At 40.6% G+C, this 20680-nt stretch overlaps 2 protein-coding genes across 2 annotated transcripts; both read left to right on the forward strand.

Annotated features, from left to right (window-relative positions):
• The first annotated feature begins 459 nt into the window (after window positions 1-459).
• FABP7 (fatty acid binding protein 7) lies at window positions 460-3891 on the forward strand. Its single transcript, XM_068184371.1, has 4 exons — window positions 460-617; window positions 1254-1426; window positions 2046-2147; window positions 3515-3891. The coding sequence occupies exons 1-4, from the start codon at window positions 545-547 to the stop codon at window positions 3563-3565; spliced, it is 399 nt and encodes a 132-aa protein (XP_068040472.1). The 5' UTR covers window positions 460-544; the 3' UTR covers window positions 3566-3891.
• A 2077-nt stretch (window positions 3892-5968) lies between these two features.
• Window positions 5969-19281, forward strand: SMPDL3A (sphingomyelin phosphodiesterase acid like 3A). The gene is made up of 8 exons (XM_068184375.1): window positions 5969-6298; window positions 7758-7971; window positions 9076-9220; window positions 12808-12904; window positions 14137-14315; window positions 15447-15627; window positions 17493-17617; window positions 18777-19281. Exons 1-8 carry the CDS (start codon window positions 6208-6210, stop codon window positions 19086-19088), a joined length of 1344 nt encoding a protein of 447 aa, XP_068040476.1. The 5' UTR covers window positions 5969-6207; the 3' UTR covers window positions 19089-19281.
• The last annotated feature ends 1399 nt before the right edge of the window (window positions 19282-20680 follow it).

Genomic DNA, 20680 nt, shown 5'->3' on the forward strand with positions numbered 1-20680 from the left:
GGAATCAAGATGCTGTTTCGAGCCAGGAACAGCAAATACCAAGTTCTGACAGCATCTATACAGATGCCCTGGTGGGTAAAGGCCAGCACCAAAACGGCCTTGAAAATACTCATGGGAAAACTTTTGGAGTTGGTATTCTGCAGTAGCGTTATGATCCTGTGTTTTCACTCAGTAGCCTTTCATGCTGGGTGCCCCGCTTGTCGTTTGGCCCACGCGTTCCTGTAACAGGGAGGCGGGCGGGCGGACGGGGGTGTCCCCGGGGCGGCTCAGGCGAGGAGTGGTGCGCCAGGCAGAGGCAGCCCCTCTCCTTGCCCCTTCTACGTCCTGCCGAGTGTCCGACCGGGCACCCCGCGCCCCCTCCCCGGCGGCGGGAGCGCCCTCCCCCACCGGTGCGGGCGTCTCCGCGGCGGCCGTCGGGGGCGGACCGCGGCCGCTCCCCGCCTCCGGCCCCCCGCCGGGCGCCGGCTTTAAATGCTTGGCGGCGCGGCGGTATTGGCGCTCCTGCTATCCCCGGCACCGCGCTTGGAACACGCAGCCGGCCGCCATGGTCGAGGCTTTCTGCGCCACCTGGAAGTTGGTAGACAGCCACAACTTCGACGAGTATATGAAGGCACTCGGTAGGTACGGCCGGGCGGCGGCACCTTAGAAAGCCTTGGAATTTTTCACCATGTGGAAAAAAAAAAAATTTGGAAAGGCTCCCCGCCATTGCCAGAGGTGTAGATGAGACATTGGCAGCAGTGATGGTGATGGAGGGGGTGATTTTGGCGGCTGTGCTTCTATCCATAGAGCTACTTAGATGAGAGTTATTCACCTGGGGGGGGGTGGGGGGGTGGGTGTATGTTTGTGTGGGAGAGGCTCCGGGAAATGCCGCCGGGCTAAGGGAAGCGTGTGAAAGACGAGCACGTGCTGCCTGCGGATAACTTTGAAACAACCAAGCAAAAAGGAAATCATTATGCTGGAGTGATAAGGAATTGAAACTCTGAGTAGCGGAAGCGATCGCGGCCGTGCGTGTGACCGCGGACGGAGTGCGGTGCTGCCGTGCTCGGCGGCGAGGGAGGGCGCGGAGCTACAGCTGGGCGGACAATAGCGGTGGATACTCCCGGTACAAGGGCACCAGAGAAACAGAAAGCAGCGTTTCACAGGGATAGCTTACAGCTGTAGAGCGGGGTGAAAGATATGTACTTCGATATGGAAAAAAAAAAAAAATAAATTCCGAAGTTTTATGTGTTTCTCTTTTCCCTTGAATGGTCTAGGAGTGGGGTTTGCAACACGGCAGGTGGGGAATGTGACTAAACCCACTGTGATTATCAGCAGCGAGGGGGACAAAGTAGTGATCAGAACTCAAAGCACTTTCAAAAACACAGAAATCAGCTTTAAACTTGGAGAGGAATTTGATGAAACTACCCCCGATGACAGAAACTGCAAAGTAAGTGAACTCTGGGGCTGCAGTCGCCTCTCTCTTTCTTGCCTCCCCCGTCCCTCAGGCTCTGCCATTGGTAGGGTCAAAAGAAAAAAAAATGTAACTTCTGCTGCTACTAGTTACAGCACAGCAAAGGACAGGAAAAAAGGCAACATTAAGTCTTGTTTGCCCTGCTTGCTTACACCATGCCTTTTCTGAATGTATCACGTTTCCAGCTCCCTGTCTTCCAGTGTCAATTGTGTTAGTTGCCCACTTTTCTCACAAGCCAAACATCATTGGCATAACTTTTCCCAGTCAAAATAGTCAGATGCCTCTTTTCCTGCACTTTGGGGGACTTAACATCAAATATTATTCCAAGGCATATCTGAAGCAGGTTCTTGTGAGACTGGTACTCAAAGGAAACAACCTTTTCATCCTTTGACACAAACAGGAATTGTGTGGATTTCATGCTTAAAACAAGGATGATTCATAGCCTTGGCTTTAAACTGGCTAGGACTCTTTATCATTCTAGATTCACATCCATCTATTGAAGAGAATTCAATAGAACAGTGCATGCTGAATGTGTGAGCAGAATCCCAAGTACCTTAAATAAAGGCATGTCTTTGTGTTTCTGGGTATCCTGCAGTCAGTTGTGACCCTGGATGGAGAGAAGCTAGTGCACGTACAGAAATGGGATGGCAAAGAGACAAATTTTGTGAGAGAAATAAAGGATGGCAAAATGGTAATGGTAAGTATAGAGCACACTGAGCATTTGCATGCACCTCAAACACTCCCAATTCACCCTTATCTCAAGCTTTGTGAACACCGTGGCATAGATATAAATCCTTAAACTAGCTGGTGGGGAAAACTAGCAGGGATTTTTAAAATATTTATTTTGGTTTGGTTTGTGTTTTGTTTTACAAACAATTAAAGATTGCTAGTGACTTTAGGCAGGCCAGCCTGTGGATTTCCAGAGTATGTTCTTTCTAGACTTTGTAAAAAACCCAAGAGAAAAGTCCTGGTGAGCTTGTAATGATACAAAATTCTTGATTATATAGGAAATTATCTGTTGCCAGTGGCAATTTAGACTTCTTTAAAAACTTGTTTTATGTATCCACACATAAATAGTATTTACTTTCATAGAACAAGTAGTTTCCTGGGAAAATAAAATTACCATATTGCAAGAGCTAATAGCATTTTCATATTTGATAATAAAGGGTTTATTCCTCCTAGCTTGTTAAGAACTATGATAAACTGCAGTTGTGTGGAGAAAAGTCTGAGTTTCAATTCACTTGCTTTTCCCGACTTCTTAGAAACAAGACTCTAGGGTGAATAAATATTGTAAGTTACTATAGCTAATGTCTGGGATAGCACTTTTCATGGCATAGAGATGTCTTCAGCTATATTAATCTATCAGCCTTGGTTGTTGGAGAAGACCCATTATATTGTTTCCTAATTAATTCAGAGACTATCTGTGTGGATGAAGACTTGCAAATAATACAAACTTTAAAGCATCCTGAAACACAGCGTGGCAAGTGTTTCAAGGGAAAACACATGCTTTTATTTTTGAAGCAGCTATGCAGAAATCGCACAAATACAGAAAATGTTGTCCTTTGGAATCTGATAAAATGAGGTGCACAGCTGCAGTGACTTAGAGTATTTGGTAGTCCTAGCTACACAGGGTACAGAATGCGTTGTTTTAAGACAATGTTCTCCTAGAGTTTGTACTTATGCATAGGAGTATAGCAGCCTTGGAATTTTAGATTGCACATCTTAGTGGGATAAGCTTTGGGAAAATAAGTGTTAGGTCTGTATTAAAACAATGCTATATTTAAAAAATAAACAGTAAGTTAAATCAAATTTTAACAGCTGCCTCGTAAATGTGCATTATGTGTTTCTTGGGTGTGAAAGCAGCAAGGAGGAAGTATAATTTCTTATGGAAATCATAGCTAAGGCTTGAATTCTTGTTTGTTTAAAGTGTCAATCTAGATTTGTTTTTCTATAAATTACATAATGTAAACCAACCGTGAATCTAGCATGGATTTCATAATGTGTTAAACCGTTACAGAAAATGCTTCAGCTTCTAACATGTCTGTCTTTTCCTTGGACTTGCAGACTCTCACCTTTGGTGATGTGGTTGCTGTTCGCCACTATGAGAAAGCGTAGAGTATACCTGACTTCTGTCCAGATGTTACTTCAGGTGGAATGATAAATGTCCTGTCTATGATTGTAGCTAAAATGCACATTTCTGGCATGAAAGATTAATAAAGACTTTTTTTTTGCGGGGGGGGGGGGGGAGGGGGGTGGTTTTTTTATTAAAAAATGTCATGCCAGCAAACTGGCATGCTTGTGCTGTATAGTGAAACAGGTTAAACTTGGCATTAAATTTCTGAAACACTTGCCTCTTTTTTTTTTTTTTAACAGTAAATGGAAAATATTTGAGTTGTTTTGGAATGCAGATAAAGCAAATGAAAACATTTTTTAAACCTGTGCTCCTTTTGTATTTAATCAGCTAATATTCTGGTGTCCTGAAGGGAGGTGTTCAAAGTTTCTGAGCTGAAGGCTAGAAAAGCATGGGGTACACAATGATGCAACAGCCTTTCTATGCAGTGTAGAGCACTTGAGGAAATAAAAAATTTACTTTGGTAGCTTTTTGCTGGAGAGTTTGTAGAGTTTTGATCTTAATAGTTAAAAATTTAATTTGTTTTGATAAGTCTGGCTTTTTTTTTCTGCTAATATGCAAATATGGAAGTCTTTCACAGGGTGGGAGGAAAGGGTCAACTCCCTTACATCAGTCTGCACTTCCCTCTTAGAGCTGTTGTTTCATAGCTAATATGTACAAGCGACAACGATTTGCACTGTCAGCAATTTCAAATCAAATGCTTCTAAATTGAGAAATTAAAACCTTATGCCTGAACAATATATCCCTAAAAGGCCAGAGTGGGAAAAACTGCCTTATGCTTAGGGAAACTGAAACAGATTTTTGGCACCATGGAGGAGATTGTTTGGAGGGTCCATGTTTTCTACCCACTGCTTCAGAGAACCACATAGATGTGTAGCTACCTACAGCCTTGTAAACAAATGCAAAGCTGAACTGTGGATTTAGCTGGTGATTGCTCTGTGAGTGGTGTGTATGGCTGCAGCCAGAGGTGCAGGAGGGGCATTATCCTTCAGATCTGCCATGTGATATGGGAAGAGGCTTCTTGCTTCCCTGGATAGATAGGATAAAATGGGTAACTCATCTGATGAAAGTTCACATATAACTGGCACCCACCCCACACAAATATAAAATTTAATGTTGTTAGCTTTATTTTTTCAGAAAAATGAGTTTGGAATGAATATTCAAGTCTGTCTTCTCTTGTGGGGAACACTGTATATCTGGAAGGCAGATTCTAAACCTTTATAAATATGTTTTATTTGGTGAACATTGATAGTTTTTAAAATCTAAGAGCTATCTTTTCTTAATCAGAGAAATGAAAAGTAGACTATGATCAGGTGGTATGGGGAGCTCCTCTCTTTATGCTTTGGGCTGTTTCACTGGGGTAGTGCAAGTTATTTTTAAGCAGCATCTTCTGCCCTTTGGTTTTATCAATCTATTTAATCCTAATACAGCTTTCATCTGCCTCCCCTCTGCTGCTGCCTGCTTGCCTGTGGGTGCATTTGCCACATGACTGTCCTTACTAGTCACCTTTCTCAGAAAGGCTGGAGCAGCTGCTTTTCCCTCTTCACTAGAGTAAACTGACTTGATTTCCCAATAATGCCATTTATCTGCGCAACAAATGATTTGTGGGGTCATGAATTTTTAAAAAACTATGTTTTTTTTTCTTAAATACTAGGAAAGGAATGCAGAGGCAAATTTTTAAGACTTGGTTTACAAATTAATCTTGAATGGTAAATATTTTGCATTACAGTCACTTTAAAACAAAGAAAAGTAGTCCTTTAAACAAAAGCTACTTTTCCCTATTCTAAATATAAACAATATTAGTGTCAAATTAAGCAAGGGAGAGAAAAGTGGAGAAGTGGTGCCTGTGAAGTAAGTGACATTGCTGAGAGCAGAAAAGAGAGGAATATACTGATAAATTAGACTTCCATCTGCTACTGACACAGCTTTGCAGAGCCCTGACAGGAACAGCACAGTGAGCAATGGGACGTAGCCATAGGATCCATGACATCATTATTGTGATCTCCTGGAACTGGCACCAAGTACTCTTCCTCTATATGGAACTATGTCTTCAATAAACAGCAGTTCCAAAAGCCTTGGCAGTGGAGACTTGTGTTTACAATATACCTCATCACTCCCCTTAAGCTGTATTAAAGGTGTACTTGACAGTATTTTTATCAAGTTGGGTGTTTTTGAGCTGTTGCTTTGTTTTGTGTTTTAAAGCCTTATAAGTAATCGGGATCCATTTTTACATGTATGCCATGAGAAGCCTTCCTTCCAGGTTGAGATTCCAGCTTGAGACTGGTGTGGGGTGTCAAGCACAGCCTTCCTTCAGGCCGACCGGTGCCCCGACTTCAGCCCTGCCCGCGGCCAGGCTTGGCTCCTGCGAGCTCCTTGGCGCTGACCCGGAGGTGGCACCTCCTGAGGGTCACCCTGGGCACGGCCAGCTCAAGGGGACAGCCCCAGCCGCCGTCCGACTGCGGGGTGGCGGCCTGGGGCAGCTTCTGGCCCCGAGAGGTGCGGGCGGGGCGCGGTGGTTTCCGGCGGCCCCGCCGAGGGCCGAGGCTTGCACAAGCCGTCTGGGGCTCGCCTCTTTCCCGGCCGCCGGGGCGGTCACACGACTGGAGCCGTCGGCGGGCCGGGCGACATGGAGCTGCGGCTGGCGCTCGGGCTGGCGCTGCTCTGCTCCGCGCTGGAGGCGGCGCCGGCCGGCCCGCAGCGGCCCCGCTCCGCCGTGGGTGAGTCGGCCGGGGCTCAGCGGCTGAGGGGCCCGGCCAGGGCCGCCCGTGGAGGACGGGGGAGGCGGGTGAGGGGCGGCCCTGCGAGGGAGGCCCGGCCGAGGGCCGCTGCTAGCCCGGCGGCGGAGGGAGCGGGGGGCGGGCTGCGCTGTTCCCGCTTGCGGCTCTTTTCCCTCCCCCTGGCACTGCTGCCGTACATAACCTGCTGCCGTAGCATTCCCTATCCCAACTGACTTCGGCCACACGTGACTGCTAAATCAGTCAACAGGGCTCTTTTGAGGTACGGGGCGTTACACGGGGTTTATATTTAGGTGCCCGGGCAGGCCGGCGGGTGAGGTGAGGTGAGCCCTGCCCTGCCTCTGGCGCGTTGTCCTGAGGCACGCATTGCACACTCCGCGTTTGGGGGCTGTGCTGTGCTGTGCTGTGCTGTGCTGTGAGCAAACACACACGCTCTGCCTGGTCTGATCCCCGCCCGGGGCGTGCGTGCAGGTGAGTGCTCCGAAATGGTTTCCCACAGAATGCTCATTCCATGTTACTCACACTTTCCTCGGAACAAGCATGCAGCAGTGTCCCGGCGTTTGTCTTGTCTCCTGTTGGTAGGCGTCACAGTTTTACAGATTTTGAAGATCACCTCTGGTCTTTGATTCCTGAAATAAAACTCCATGGGGTACAGTCGTGTGGTGCCTGCTCAGCCATAGAGTTAGCATGTGACCTTGGGAAAAATCAATTTATATCTGTCCCTATTTCACAACCACTGCCCTACATACATGTGTGCCTTTACCAAGTGCTTTGAAACTGACAGAAATAAATTAATCTTATTTTACATGAAACTTGAAGGCTGATGGTCTTAACACAGATTTTGTTCATCTTATTCAGCATATTCGTATACTTCTCAGCTCCTTTATCCATGCAGTGCTATGTAACAGTGGCTGAGAGCATGTCAGTCTGGAAAGTAGTGAGTAGGTAAGGCTGACACACTGCTTTATGGTGAGAAGGGCTGTCTCTGCACACGTGCTGCTTCTTGCCTTTCTTTCGAGACATCTTTCTTGTAATCTTTTACAGTAGCTTCCAGCCAGGGAAGGTCTGGAAAAATAATTTGAAAGCAGCTTCCTTTCTTTTCAAGTGGAGTAGAGAAGTCCTAATTGCCTCCTCTACTATCCAGTTTCCAGATTGCTATTAATGAAAAGGAACTGATTTTTCAGTTCCTTCCAATCTCCATTTCAGTTTTGGTGAATAGTATAAATCCATACTTCTGCTTCTGTTTTCGGTTTTTCTAAGCAGTCTACATGAAGGACTCCTCAGAAAGAACTTGCCCTCACTTATCAGACAGGCTAATCAACAATTTGTTAACTTTGAATAGGAGTAGTAGTAGATAAACCAGAGTAAACTTGGATTACCTCGTATATCCAGTTCAAAGGCAAATAATGCATTTCCTGTAATCTTTGTTTTCTGAAAACAGGGCAATTCTGGCATGTATCTGACCTACATTTAGATCCGACTTACCACATTACCCCTGATCGCACCAAAGTTTGTTCTTCTTCCAAAGGAGTAAATGCCTCCAACCCAGGCCCTTTTGGAGACTTTTTGTGTGATTCTCCTTATCAACTTATTTTGTCAGCATTTGAATTCATGAACGATTCAAAAGAGCAGGTTTCATTCATGATTTGGACAGGGTAAGTGTTCACTCTGCAGTTAAAGCTGGATAGCCAGATAGTGTGGCAACTCACAAGTTTGTATTTGCACCAACAGTTTTGAGTTCAGTACCTCACTAATTCTGTCTTAGTAGCCATTTGTCCTTTAGTTGACCAAATAGCTACTAAGTGCAAGATTGAGTGAGAATGTAAGGCCTCAGGAACAGACTTTGTAGTAACTGCTGGACTGTTCATTGTGATATTTAGCATACAGCTATATTAGTGTGAGTTCACAGAAATGGTGCAGGGAGGGTGGGAAGTAGAAAAAGCAAAAGGAAAGGTCATGGCAGTAACTGACTCATTGCACGCCTCTGTTGAGTAAGAACATTTACCTTTCCTGTTCCAGTCTTCAGTATCATAAAGTGGGCTTAATAGTACTGTCTCACGGGGATGTTACCTGTGATGCTTTGTGTGCCATAGTAGTGGGACCAGAGAAAGAAGTGTGAAAGGGAGTAGCTTCATAGTACTATGCCATCAAGGCATAGTACTGTGTCTTGTTATTTTCTGGGTATTCATAAAAGATCAAATTGACTTACCCTTCTGACATAGCAGAACTCTCAATTCTACCATCACACAAATTTTTAAGGCATACATCAATGGATAATTTATCAAGGAGATTAGTATTTTTGAGTGTGAGAACTAGTTTGTTTATGTTATATCGCTTATTTTTGCTGAGAAAGAGTGTTAAGAAATATATGAAGGCAAGTGATTAATTATTTCACTTACTTTATTGTACTTAATTTTCAACAGGATATGATTAAAAGGGAAAAAAGGAGCTAGCAATGATGTGCAGGTGATGAAAGATATATAATGCAAACTATAATGCAGAGTAGCTCAAAATTATGACTTTAATTTCTAAGAAATCTTCATTATGATAAATATGAATCATAGGATAGCCATTGTCAAAACAAGTCTACTTGTTTGTGTTTTTTTAAACAAAAGGCTTTGCAGAGAGCTTTTGATTCTGTGATTTTAATTAAAGTGTATCAAAATGTTACATGCTAGAATGTAGATGTGTTTGCAGACATTTTTGCCTTCATTGTGTTGCTAACAAACCTATGTTAATCAAGCCTTTCCCTTTTTCAGAGACAGCCCTCCTCATGTTCATGTAAAAGAGCTCTCCACGAAGTTGGTCATTAGCATCATTGGTAATCTGAGTTCTACAATTCGTAATTTCTTTCCAGATCTTCAGGTTTTCCCAGCTTTAGGCAATCATGACTACTGGCCACAGGTAAAACAAATTATAAATTTGTTCATACATCATATTAAGTGTGTTCCTAACTCCTGGGAAAGCACATCTGAAAAATAAGAGTTAATTATGTGTAACTGTTATTCTGGAAAAAACAATTCTACACCTCTTTGTCGGAACCCAGAATGTCCCTTGGACACTCTTGGATGTTCCAGGCCCAGGTCAGAAGCATTTGAGACCCTGGAATGCAGCCACAGACCCCTGTGGCTTTGAACCTGATCCATGGAACAATTTACCAACCTTGCAGGAAGAACAAGAAATCACAAAAGTTTAGATATTATAGGAGAAGTAGTCACAAAGTGAAAGGAAGAATTTTTGAGTGCTGTACAGGGGGGTTTTAGGCCTTGTACAGAGGGGTCTCAGTTTTGTACATGGGGGTCAGAAGTTCTAAGATGGAGGGATTTGGGTGTGCCCTGTCCTCTTTCTTTCTTCTTCCTGACCTCCATGTTCTTGGTGATGTTGGCACTCACAGATTGGTTTAGAGTAGAAAGTCACTGTTCAATATAGGTGATGGGCATTGGGGAAAAACCATAAACATTTGACATGTAATGTATGATATAAAAGAAGGCACCAGTCCCCTGGGAGTGAGAATGTCCCTTTGCCTGACTGCTGAACGCACTGCAGCAGTTCAGGAAGAAAATCTTTTAGATAACACACAATAAAATACCTTGAGACCGGACGACTGAAGACTACTGAGTCTTTCTTTGGAGGCACGGGTTGGAGGAGAGACTTTTCCACTTTTCGGGTCACCCAAATCAGGGAGTGAGCCCAGACACCTCTTCAGTTAGCATTTAATATTATAAATAGTTCCACTCTAGAACAGAAACTATATCACTTTCTCTGTGCTCTTACCTAAGGAAACATTGATGCCAGGTAGAATCTGTACATGGCCTGAAATCACACAAATTTATCACTAATCATTCCTCATGGCTTAGAACTACCATGTGTCAGTGTAGTTAATACACACATACTTTTCCTTACTGTGTATGTCATGCATACATATACAGTAACTTAATCTGTCAGAAGTGACATCATTTACGGACCTATGAGCCTGTGGTAAGTTTCAAAGCCTACTCAAAGGCCTATTGGAAATCTGTCAGCTGGAATCACTAGATTTTTTTGTTGTTTTTTAGCTAAAGTAATGGCAGAATTTTTGTAAAGTTCCCATAGTTTTGCCACTGCTATTAAAAATGTCTACTTTTCTTTTTTCATTGGACATTTAGAAATAATCACATTGATGATTCACTAGTTATGTGCAGCTGAGGATGGTGCTTTTTCACTTTGACTGTGCTGAATATTGTTCTTGGCATACTGCAAAGCAAACAGTTGCTTAATTTGTCCTTTAAAGTGTGTTGTGGGTCGATCTGGCAGCAGCAAACTGTATGAGAAGCAAATGCTGTCATTGGATGTGAGGGGATCGGAAGGGATGTGAAGCGAGTCAGCTGAAGTATTTTGTTTGAAATTCCTCATGGGAATTCAGTGACACCCCTTCACACCCTCAAGGCTTATATTCCAGCTTTCTGTGGTATTTATTAGGCCTGTCAGGGTGTAGGTTGGTGCAGCAGGTGATTGTGTGATAGCCTGTGTCATTGCTGGAGTTAGTGGTTTCCAAATAGGGGCGTAGCAGAGGTGCTGAGAGACAGAGCAAAGGAAACGTAAGAGACAAAATAACAGCTAGATATATATTGGAAGTGTGAGTGCACAAACCAAACTGTGACTTCAGTCCTTTGTGCTCTTAGTGTGGTGGTAAAGCTTTGGCTTTTCATATGCACTGACATGGGGACAGGTTGATTCACTAGAAACGACTGGGAAAGTATTTCGATAAATAACACCTGAACTGAACTGTCACAAAGTGTTTTATGTTCACTTTGTTTCATTTTGAAAAATGTCTTCGCAGAGAATTGTTGTTATTCAGCAATCTTCTTTGATAGAGGGGAAAAAAACGTACAAAAGCCTTGTAAACAAAGAATGTAGGGACTTTTTCAACAAGTATGAATTTTGTTTGTGAAATTAAATCTAAAGACAGGAAGAAAAGATGCTCAGGAGGGGCAGATGGGCAACAAACAGAAAATTGAAACAAGCTGGTGATTGGAATAACTGTGCAGAACTGGCATGTTTTTCAGTTATTTGAAAAAGTCATGGGATCAGACAATCCTCAATATGAGGTCATTTCAACTTGTTCAATTTTTTAATGGTTGTTTTTTGCGCTTTATGACATGTCTTTCTTTCATATGGAAATGCTTGGCAACTGTCCTGTAGACTGGAAGAGATATGGAGCAAGCCACACACTGTAGGCTATTTCAAAGCAAGTGTAAAATCTGTGCACTTACCATGAAACAAAGAATTTTATTGCTCTCTTGTGTTCTGACCTGTCTGTCTTAACAACTGAACAGTCCTGGGTGATTTTTCTTGCAAAACATGTTAAAAATAGTGCTCAAGTTGATCAAGCATTGGGATACCTTTCAGATCATATACTGTGACCTCGGTCTTTCTGCATAGTCTTACTTATTTCACACTCTTGCTCCTGCTTAAAACAAATCCCCACACTGCTTCTAGCAGCTCAGGGCCCAAAACACCTTCCATTACATGGCCTCTTATCTGGAATCAGGTTTTTACTGCATCTGTTAGTGACTGTTAGTTCTGGCTCAAAGCTGTCCTAACAGCTCATGTCTGGGCGCTGCAGTCAGCAAATGTCTCAGCAGAGGTCTGATTGCTCTGCTCCTAGTCAGAGCCTTACTGCCTAAACATCTAATAACATAGGTTTAGTTTCAAAGTCTGATTGCTCTGCTCCTAGACAGAGCCTTACTGCCTAAACATCTAATAACATAGGTTTAGTTTCAAAGATCTTAGGTCAAATTTTATGTTTAAGAAAACATGCACTGCAATTTTTTTCAACCCCTGTTTTTTTCCTTCTAGCACCAAGACTCCAGATATTTTAGGAAAGGCAAGGACAGACTGGTATCTTCCTGTCAGGGTTAGATCAGAGCATGGGTCTCATCAGCCTGTGGCTCAGACTGAAGACTGCTACAGTCTTAATTAGAGCCAGTGGGAGAAAACATTGAAAAAACTCCCTCTTGTGCATTATTAAATACTTTCGTATGAGAAAAAAAAGACATCGTGAAAACATTTGTGAATTTCACCAGAATGTTTCTGAGGGCGGAAGTGGAGTTTTGGGGAGCTGCTATGAAACCCAAGTTATTTGAAAAAGAAATCTATATTCATCCAAAAGACTTTATTTTTAGACTTTATTAATTATTACTATTTTAGACTTAATTATTAATTTTGCAGAATGTATGGTTTTCCATTCTACTGTATTCTTAAGGTTTGACATATTTCTGGCATTAGTTTAATAATGCATTAATAAGGCCATGCAGTCAGTTCTAAGTTTAGGCGTTTGTTCCCAATCAGCAATACTAGATATTCAGAAATTGGTTTTTTTCTTTCTTGAATTTCTCCTGGTGATGACTGGATACACTTACTTGTTATGTGAGAAGTCGGGCAGGATAATTTAGTGTTTTTTTTCTGTGTGTCTGGATACTAAGACTTAGGCAAGTCCTCCTCTCTCACAGGACCAGCTTCCTGTAACTACCAGTGAAGTTTACAATGCTGTAGCAGATTTCTGGAAACCTTGGCTAAGTGATGAAGCAATCAATACCTTCAGAAAAGGTAAAGTATGGCAGTAATACATTGTGAAGCTAGGGCTTAGAGAATTAATGTTTCTGTGGATTTGTGCTGTTTGTTTAGCAAAGTCTCATAGGATGAGTCAGAACAATAGATTATCTGTAATGCTTCTCCTGGAAGAAGTTACTTATCTTTTTGAATGGTAATGCCTATATTCAGAATACATTTATTACTTTCTGATGCAATATTTATCACTTCTTGTAACACGTTTAGTGTTACTGATTTAGTACCAATGCGAAATACCTTTCTGACTTTGAGCTCTCATAACGCTTTTTAGATGAGGGCATTTAATGCACACAAAAACTTTACTTTGATGGGAAAAACTGCTAAAATATTGTTTCTGTTTTAATGGTACATGTATTTCAGACCACACTGAATAGGTGCATTTTTATTCAGGTTATGATGGCACATAGCTGTGGTGATTATGCTATTAATATTTGTATGCAACTTACTAAACTGGCAGAATAATTATATCCTAATTAGAATTTTTCCTTTTAGCAAAGGACTGAAAAGTTCAGCCCAATTTTCAATCCACTCTAACATTAGGGATTTGAAAGTTTAATTTGTGTTTTTGTGTCCTGAACAAGAGCAAACTCTGGATAAGAGAGGAAGTAGAAACTTGGATAAGGATAATAAAACTCAAAGAGGTAGTTAAATTATATTGTTATGCTTCTGTTGCCATGGCTCCATTGAAGTCCCATGAACTATGAAGTTACACTATTGAATCTCAGCATGCCATGGAGGATTGAAGGACTGAAAAATGTGATCTTTACTTTTTATCATATCATCAGTCTGAAGTTAAATGGCTTTCAAAGTACAAGGCTACTAAACTCAAACAGTTCTTCCTGAAGGAGCCTGTATGTTTGCAGTATTTCAAGAAGTATGGACCTTTAACAGCTACTGTATCTGTCAAAGTGGAAGAAATACTACAGGGCACTTTTTCCATGTCAGTTGAATAATTGCATCTAAATACTGTCAAATAAACACAAAGATAATACAGTCAATAATTCATAAATAATTCAGTGTCAACTTCTAGTAAAATGTGGCTGAAAACATTGTTAAAATGTTCTGTTGTGATAAGGTTACTGTGGCTTGAATACACATTATATTCTATTAGAAAGAGGAAGGTTGGTTATTTTGTCAGTGGTGTACTTTGATTGTAAAGTTGTGCTTTGAAGCCTTTAATTTGTCATATGATGTTGGTCTTATTTTCACAGGTGGCTTTTACACACAGCTGTTTGAATCCAGTAATAGCGATCAACCACTCAGGATAATCAGTCTGAACACAAATTTATATTACAGCCCCAACAAGGTAACTGTGAATATCACTGACCCAGCCAACCAGTTTGCCTGGCTGGAGGAAATACTTGAAACCTCTTCACAAAAGAAGGAAAAGGTAGGGATCAGGAACAGAAGATATCATTATTTATTTCAATTTTGAAAAAAAAAACAAGGAAGAAAGAAGTAGAGATAATGAGAGTATAAACCTGCTTCTAGAAGAATAATAATGCTGCCAAAGATACTATAAAATCAAAATTTTATTTTTTAATCATTACTCCTTTAATATGCCCGTTTTACTGCAACAATTAATAAACTAGTTGAATGAAGTTTCTCAAATTATATAGTAAAATACCTTTTCTTTCCTACCATGTAAAATACTGCAGAAGTCAGTTTCTGACCTTTTTTACATGTAGCCTTTAATTTTAAAACATATGCTTTTGGCCTAAGACAAAAGCTAGCATATTTTATTTGCATTGTAATGTAATTTAAGGTTTCAAAAACAGAAATTAGAAAAGAGTTTATCAGCCACAAAACTTAGCCAGGCTGCAGTAATTGCTATGATTTGAGTGTTATAATAACTTTTAATACACAGGCTTTGAAGTGAAGGTTTAAATTGTTGGCTCATGATTGATTGATTGATTTATTGGTGTGGGGATTGGATAATCATCTGAGCAACGGTGTTTAATTTGAAACATATTTACATTTTGGTACAGTGTTGCAATTTTAGAGTATTGTATTACAGTCAGGAGAAAGGAGAGATTTCCTTTCCTCAGGAAACTGCAGCATATTAGTGGGTGTGTGCAGTTGGCACTAAGTCTCTACCTCAGACAGAGGGGTTTAACCAGTTATCCATATGTCTGGTGACTCTGTCTTTCTGGTGCAGACTCTGTAATACTCAAACTTAATTTTTTTCTTGTGTCTCCTTGAGATACCAAATTATTACCTTTGCCCTAGTAACTTATTTTTTGTCATTTGAAATAATTGATAACATTTTCCTTAGGCCTAAAATCATGTATAGATTTAGTGGAACATTTTTTCACCCCAGTAAGTTACTAAATTGGTATTATGAACTGAATCAATTTTACTGTTGGGATTTTATATTAAAAAAAACTGGTTTACAGCTTTTAGAATGCCATTTTTAAATGCAGCATTATTATGAAACTGTGGTAACCAATTCTAGGATACAGCTAGGATTATAAGTTTCAAATGAAGGTGCTAATTGTGCTTTCTGTATTTAACTCCTTAGGTGTATGTCATAGGTCATGTCCCAGTAGGATACTTGCCATATGCAAGGAATACTACAGCTATCAGGGAGTATTACAATGAGAGACTGGTAAAGATTTTTCGCAAATACAGTAGTGTTATTGTGGGCCAGTTTTTTGGACATACCCATAGAGATAGTATCATGGTCCTCCTGGATGAAGAAGGTAATGATGCTTGATGACTTTAGATATTTTTCTTCCTGATTAAAAGCAAATTAATACTTTCTTGCATGCTCTTTTTAGTCAGCCTGTGTTATAAATAATTGAAAAAAGAAAATTGGAAAATACTGTTATTTATCTGCAGGAGTTCAAGTCTCCTTTTTATTTCCACACTCCAATTTTATTTTCAAAGAGAACCTTGCTAGGGTGACTATCTTTTTTTTTTATTGATGTCAGCAGAGACTCCCCAAGCTTCCTATTTTTTTAATTAATGCTTATGCCTAGACAAGAATTTCTAGTCTTTCCTCTCTGCTCTCACAGTGACATGGGCAAATTATACCAGCCAGTTGCTATTGTGTAATGTGTCAAAGGGAATGTTCTCAGGCCAGCTAGACATGCTCTATGTTCTTGTATTTCCTGCATCATTACTGTGCCTCTCTGCTGAGTTCCCTGCTGCTTCAAAGTTAATTAAGATAAGGGTAAGCAGGAGGTAGGGGAAAGAAAGTCTCTGCCTGTTGCATCTCTTAGATCAGCTAATTTCCCTTCAAGAAAATCACCCACGTTTGAAATCCCTTAGTTCTAAGCATGGGCATGGCCATATGGAGCACTCTTAGCATCTCTAACAGAAGAATTCTAACAAGTTTTGTCTTAACCGTAGAACAGTAAGAGGTTCATTGCTTTGACTTATGTAAAATACCCAAATGTTAAGTGGCTCTTTGTCTGTGATTTATATGAACTCATATAACAAAGTCCAAAATGCTGAGTAGGTAATACTATTCCAAATGTTTACCTTTTTACATGATGTTAATCTCTAGAAAAAAAGAATTCAGCCCAGTGAAAGAACTGACTTCTTTATTTTTTCTTTTAAATGATGCTTAATGTAGTCTTATAACTTTATTTTTTTTCACTGTCCAATTTGTTCATGAAATCATCATCTCTAGTGCAAATTTCACTGGGAACAGACTGATCTTGGTGTTTGTCATTAAAGTTTACATGTGCAAGTAACCATTTCCCAATTATTTTAGTAATTTTGCATCTCTTGACAAAATTTAAATTGTAATCAAATACACATTGTGTTTGTCTGTACAGTTTTAGACTGTCTTCTATTCAGGACATTTTCCTCTTGACAAAATTCCAGAGAATTCAAGATAAATGCTATATTGCAGCCAATACCAGTGTACTGAAATAGATCTCAGCTCTATTTTTCTCCAGAAAAATCTACTGATTTCCAAACTTTCAAAACTTCTGCCTATGTGTGGAGGCTGACCTTGTGATTGCACTGCTGTGACAGTGTCAGGGATGGCAATAGTTAGGGCTTCCTTTTTGTTCCACAGTGAACTTCTCAATGCACTTACCTGCACATTCTGTCTCAATAAAACTCACATATATCCTCATGTTTCAGTTGCTGTAAAGGTTGGTGTTCACACAGTAGGTGCTGGGCTACTCTGGGGCAGGTGATGAAACAGACCCTGGTGTTTCTAATAGCATCATAAATAATAAAACAACATGTAAAATACAGCATGGAAAGAGCAACTAAAGTTTTTTAATATTTCTTTAGTAGAAATATACAAAATACAGAGACTTTACATATAGGCAAGACCATTTTGCACAGGCGGTTGAATTGGTTGGGAAGCCTCTAGTATAGACAGTGGTACACACTGGAGTGGGTACTGTGGTATCCCACAGAGGGTTTGGTCTATCCATTGGAAGTATGGCAGTTCACAATAATACAGCTAAATCAGGTGAAAAATTTTCCAATGTCTTTAAGCCTGTCAGTCTTGTTTTTGCTGTGTTGGTACTCTACAAAAACATTTGTTTGAGAAGGAAATGATTGAAAGGAAACTGTCTCCTCAACTTCCCTTTTTCTGCAGAAAAGCCAGTCAATTCCTTGTTTGTGGCACCCGCTGTAACTCCAGTGAAGAGTGTATTGCAAACAGAGTCCAATAACCCTGGTGTCAGATTGTATCAATACGATCTTTTTGACTATAGCTTGCTGGTAAGTAAAGATTTTAAAACATTGTTTAAGACATTATAGTGTTAGTAAAAATTACAGCAAGATATCAGCCTTTGTAGTATAATGGCTGCTGGAGATGGAATTTTGGTGCCTACTCTTAGTTTTTCTTCCTGGGCAAAGGAAAGGAAATCTGAAAGATAACTTGGATGGCCTTTCTGTGCCTGCAGAACTACCCAGTACTCTCTGCTCTGTATCGAATAATCTTATGATGTAGGATCAAAGACAGAATTTTTCTGGGCAAAATCTTAAAACCATCTGCAGGGAGCTCTGCAAGACTGAAAGAGGTTCACCTAAATCTTGGGCATCCTTACATTCCAATGTTGTTTGTTGATGATAGCCTGAGTTTTGGGATGCAGCCCAATAAATGTTTCTAAAGGGTGTAAAAGAGCTGATGAAGAAAGCACTTTTAACCATATGATGTCTTTTGTAATCACAAAACTTCCTATAAAGAGTTTTTACAGGAAATGTTAGATAAATGTAGAAGGAAAATAAAAAGTAGAAGACTTCTACTTTGTAGATTCATGTGATTTTTGGAGATAAAGTGAATTCTGTGTAATTATTTTGGCTGTGAGTGGTTTAGACTTTCTGTAATTCAGGATAAAATCTTGACCCTGCCGAGTTCAGTGACAATGCACCCTGCAGCTTGATTGGGACTCGGGTTTCTCTCTGGAGACGTATGCTAATTCAGGCTGCTCCTTTGTTGTGCAGACTTCACTCCTGCATCAGCATCCCTCCTTTTTCTTAACTTCTCCCTAGGCCGTTCTTTTTCTGTGCATTCTGCCCCTCAAATAGTGTCCACAGAAAGGAAACTTCTGCTTCTCACCCTTCTGCTCCAGTCCTAAGGCAGACACGAGCGTTGTGGAGTTTGGACAGGAAAGAACTCTAACACTGCCACTGCTGCCTTTGTGGCTCCTTTTTCTTCTCCTCCCCATCCCCCCACCATTACCGCTCTGCAAGTACCGGCTTTGGGTGTAAGCCCAGCTCTTGGGGTGGGACGTGACCTTCTATTCACATGTGAATAATAAGGAGTGACAGCTTCCTAATCAATATATCACTCCAGAGACTTAATGAAGCAGGGAAGAAAGCAATACAGCAGTGCCTATGTTTTCTTTCTGTCTTTAATTTTTTTTTCTAACTGTAGGATCTGTGGCAGTTTTACTTGGACCTCAGGGATGCCAACAAGAAAAATGAATCAAACTGGAAATTAGAATACATCCTGACTAAAACTTATGGCATTGAAGACTTGAAGCCAGAAAGCCTATATGAAATGGCCAAGCAGTTGTCTATGCCACAGAGCACACTGTTTGAGCAGTATTACAGTAACTATATTGTGAGTTACGACAAAACTATTCGCTGTGAAGAGGGGTGCAAGACCTGCCAAATATGCGCAATCCAATATTTAGATTACTCCTCATACACAGATTGCATCAATCAGGAGACAGTGTGGAGATGAAATCTCTGTGCAGTTAATGCAGATAGTGACTTTAGCCTGTGATTTAAAGAACCTGCTTTTTCTTTCGCTCAAGCACTGACATGCTGACAGGGAGCCCGTGGGACTTCTCTACATTTCAGGAGAGCAGTAAACTCCCTAGATGTTTCTTCTTGCAAATATGTTTTCATCTAAATAAAAGTTTATTTGCTTTGTAGTAGTGGCCAGATACTTTGCTGTTGTCTCAAGTGTCCTGTATCCTTTCTAACAAGCATCCCAGTGTGCAGGAATAGAAGTTACTCACTCCAGTCTTTGTAAATCCAAGTCTTATTTCTCAGGGTGTGTAAACATAGGCAATGCCATTCCAGGCATGGGATTTTTATGGGGGCAGGTTTCAACCATCGACTGTCAAAATTTGCAAACGGAAGTCAGCAAAACCTGCATTTGCTGAGACTTGAGTGCAGTTATGTTGTTGATGCAATGCCAGTATTATCTCTCTGTGCCAAGTTTTCCTTGTTAATCCCTCAAACCCATTTCTTAGGGGCATTTTCTAATGATGGCATAAAAGTGACTTAATGGAATACAAACCTCAATCCTGTAAATGCTTAATTTAATTTTTCAGAATATGTTTGCCCAGCACAGAGTGCTTTTTTCTTACAGTAGAACTATGTACATTGATACAGTTGTCAAGGACTGTTCTGGTATGAGATTTTGCAGCACACCATATACCAGGTTTAAACTGATCAACATCAGTATATACATTCAACTCAGCATATACATTCTCATATGCATTCAGCATATACATTCATAGTATCAGCTCAGCATATACATTCTCTGTGTGGCACAGGTAAACATTTACTTGTGCTTTTTCTTAGGTTTCTTTTTTTTCAAATAGCAGTCTCGTACTTAATGTGAAGATTATCACACGTTCAAATTTACAATTGCAGAAATTGCTTCTTCCTCTTCTTACCGCTAAATATGTGCACAAGATGATGCTATTAAGATGGCCCTTTATTTGGTTTGTGCATAACCAAAAAATATTTTAACCATTTTTCTGCCACACAAAGAGCTATACTTTTGGAAACTTTGGTCAATAAAATACAACACAGACCCTGCTATATATTATCCCTGAGTAAGGGGAGCTGTAGAAGTGGCTATGAAACAAATCCAATTGATGGGTTTTTTATAATGAGATTAAAGCCTTTACTGCAGCTGTTGAGGAACTTCCTGGATTTGTTTCTACTCAAGCTTGAAATAGACGGCAGAAAATTTTCAGATAAAATTTTGGAGTCTGTAGCATGCACAACTGTAGATGCAGGTATCTCAGATTTCTCATGCATCAATCATCCTCAGAGGAGATGGTTGGTTTGTTAAATTTTCATTCAAAAACAAATCCTCCAGTGCACAGCAGGCAGTCATGTATTTTAAATTCAGTGCTTGGAGAAGATATGGTGAGCATAACTTTTAAGAGCTATTTACTCTGCCTGGCCTCAAATTGATCTGGATATATAAATAACCTAAATTAATGTAGGCACTGTACAGACTGTGAGTGTACAGACTGTGAGGAAGTGCCATAAAGTTTCTGTTCTGAAAGCTCATGATTCCCTTTGTGTTGT

This window comes from Anomalospiza imberbis, chromosome 3, assembly GCF_031753505.1.
Source record: "Anomalospiza imberbis isolate Cuckoo-Finch-1a 21T00152 chromosome 3, ASM3175350v1, whole genome shotgun sequence".
Lineage (NCBI taxonomy): Eukaryota > Metazoa > Chordata > Aves > Passeriformes > Viduidae > Anomalospiza > Anomalospiza imberbis.

Bases quoted from the DNA above. Each gene is read 5' to 3' on its own strand.
- FABP7 (XM_068184371.1), top strand. From the start codon at position 545: ATGGTCGAGGCTTTCTGCGCCACCTGGAAGTTGGTAGACAGCCACAAC. The intron at 618-1,253 runs GTAGGTACGGCC...TGAATGGTCTAG, and splicing joins CGAGTATATGAAGGCACTCG to GAGTGGGGTTTGCAACACGG. The intron at 1,427-2,045 runs GTAAGTGAACTC...GGTATCCTGCAG, and splicing joins CCGATGACAGAAACTGCAAA to TCAGTTGTGACCCTGGATGG.
- SMPDL3A (XM_068184375.1), top strand. From the start codon at position 6,208: ATGGAGCTGCGGCTGGCGCTCGGGCTGGCGCTGCTCTGCTCCGCGCTG. The intron at 6,299-7,757 runs GTGAGTCGGCCG...TTCTGAAAACAG, and splicing joins GCGGCCCCGCTCCGCCGTGG to GGCAATTCTGGCATGTATCT. The intron at 7,972-9,075 runs GTAAGTGTTCAC...TCCCTTTTTCAG, and splicing joins TCATTCATGATTTGGACAGG to AGACAGCCCTCCTCATGTTC.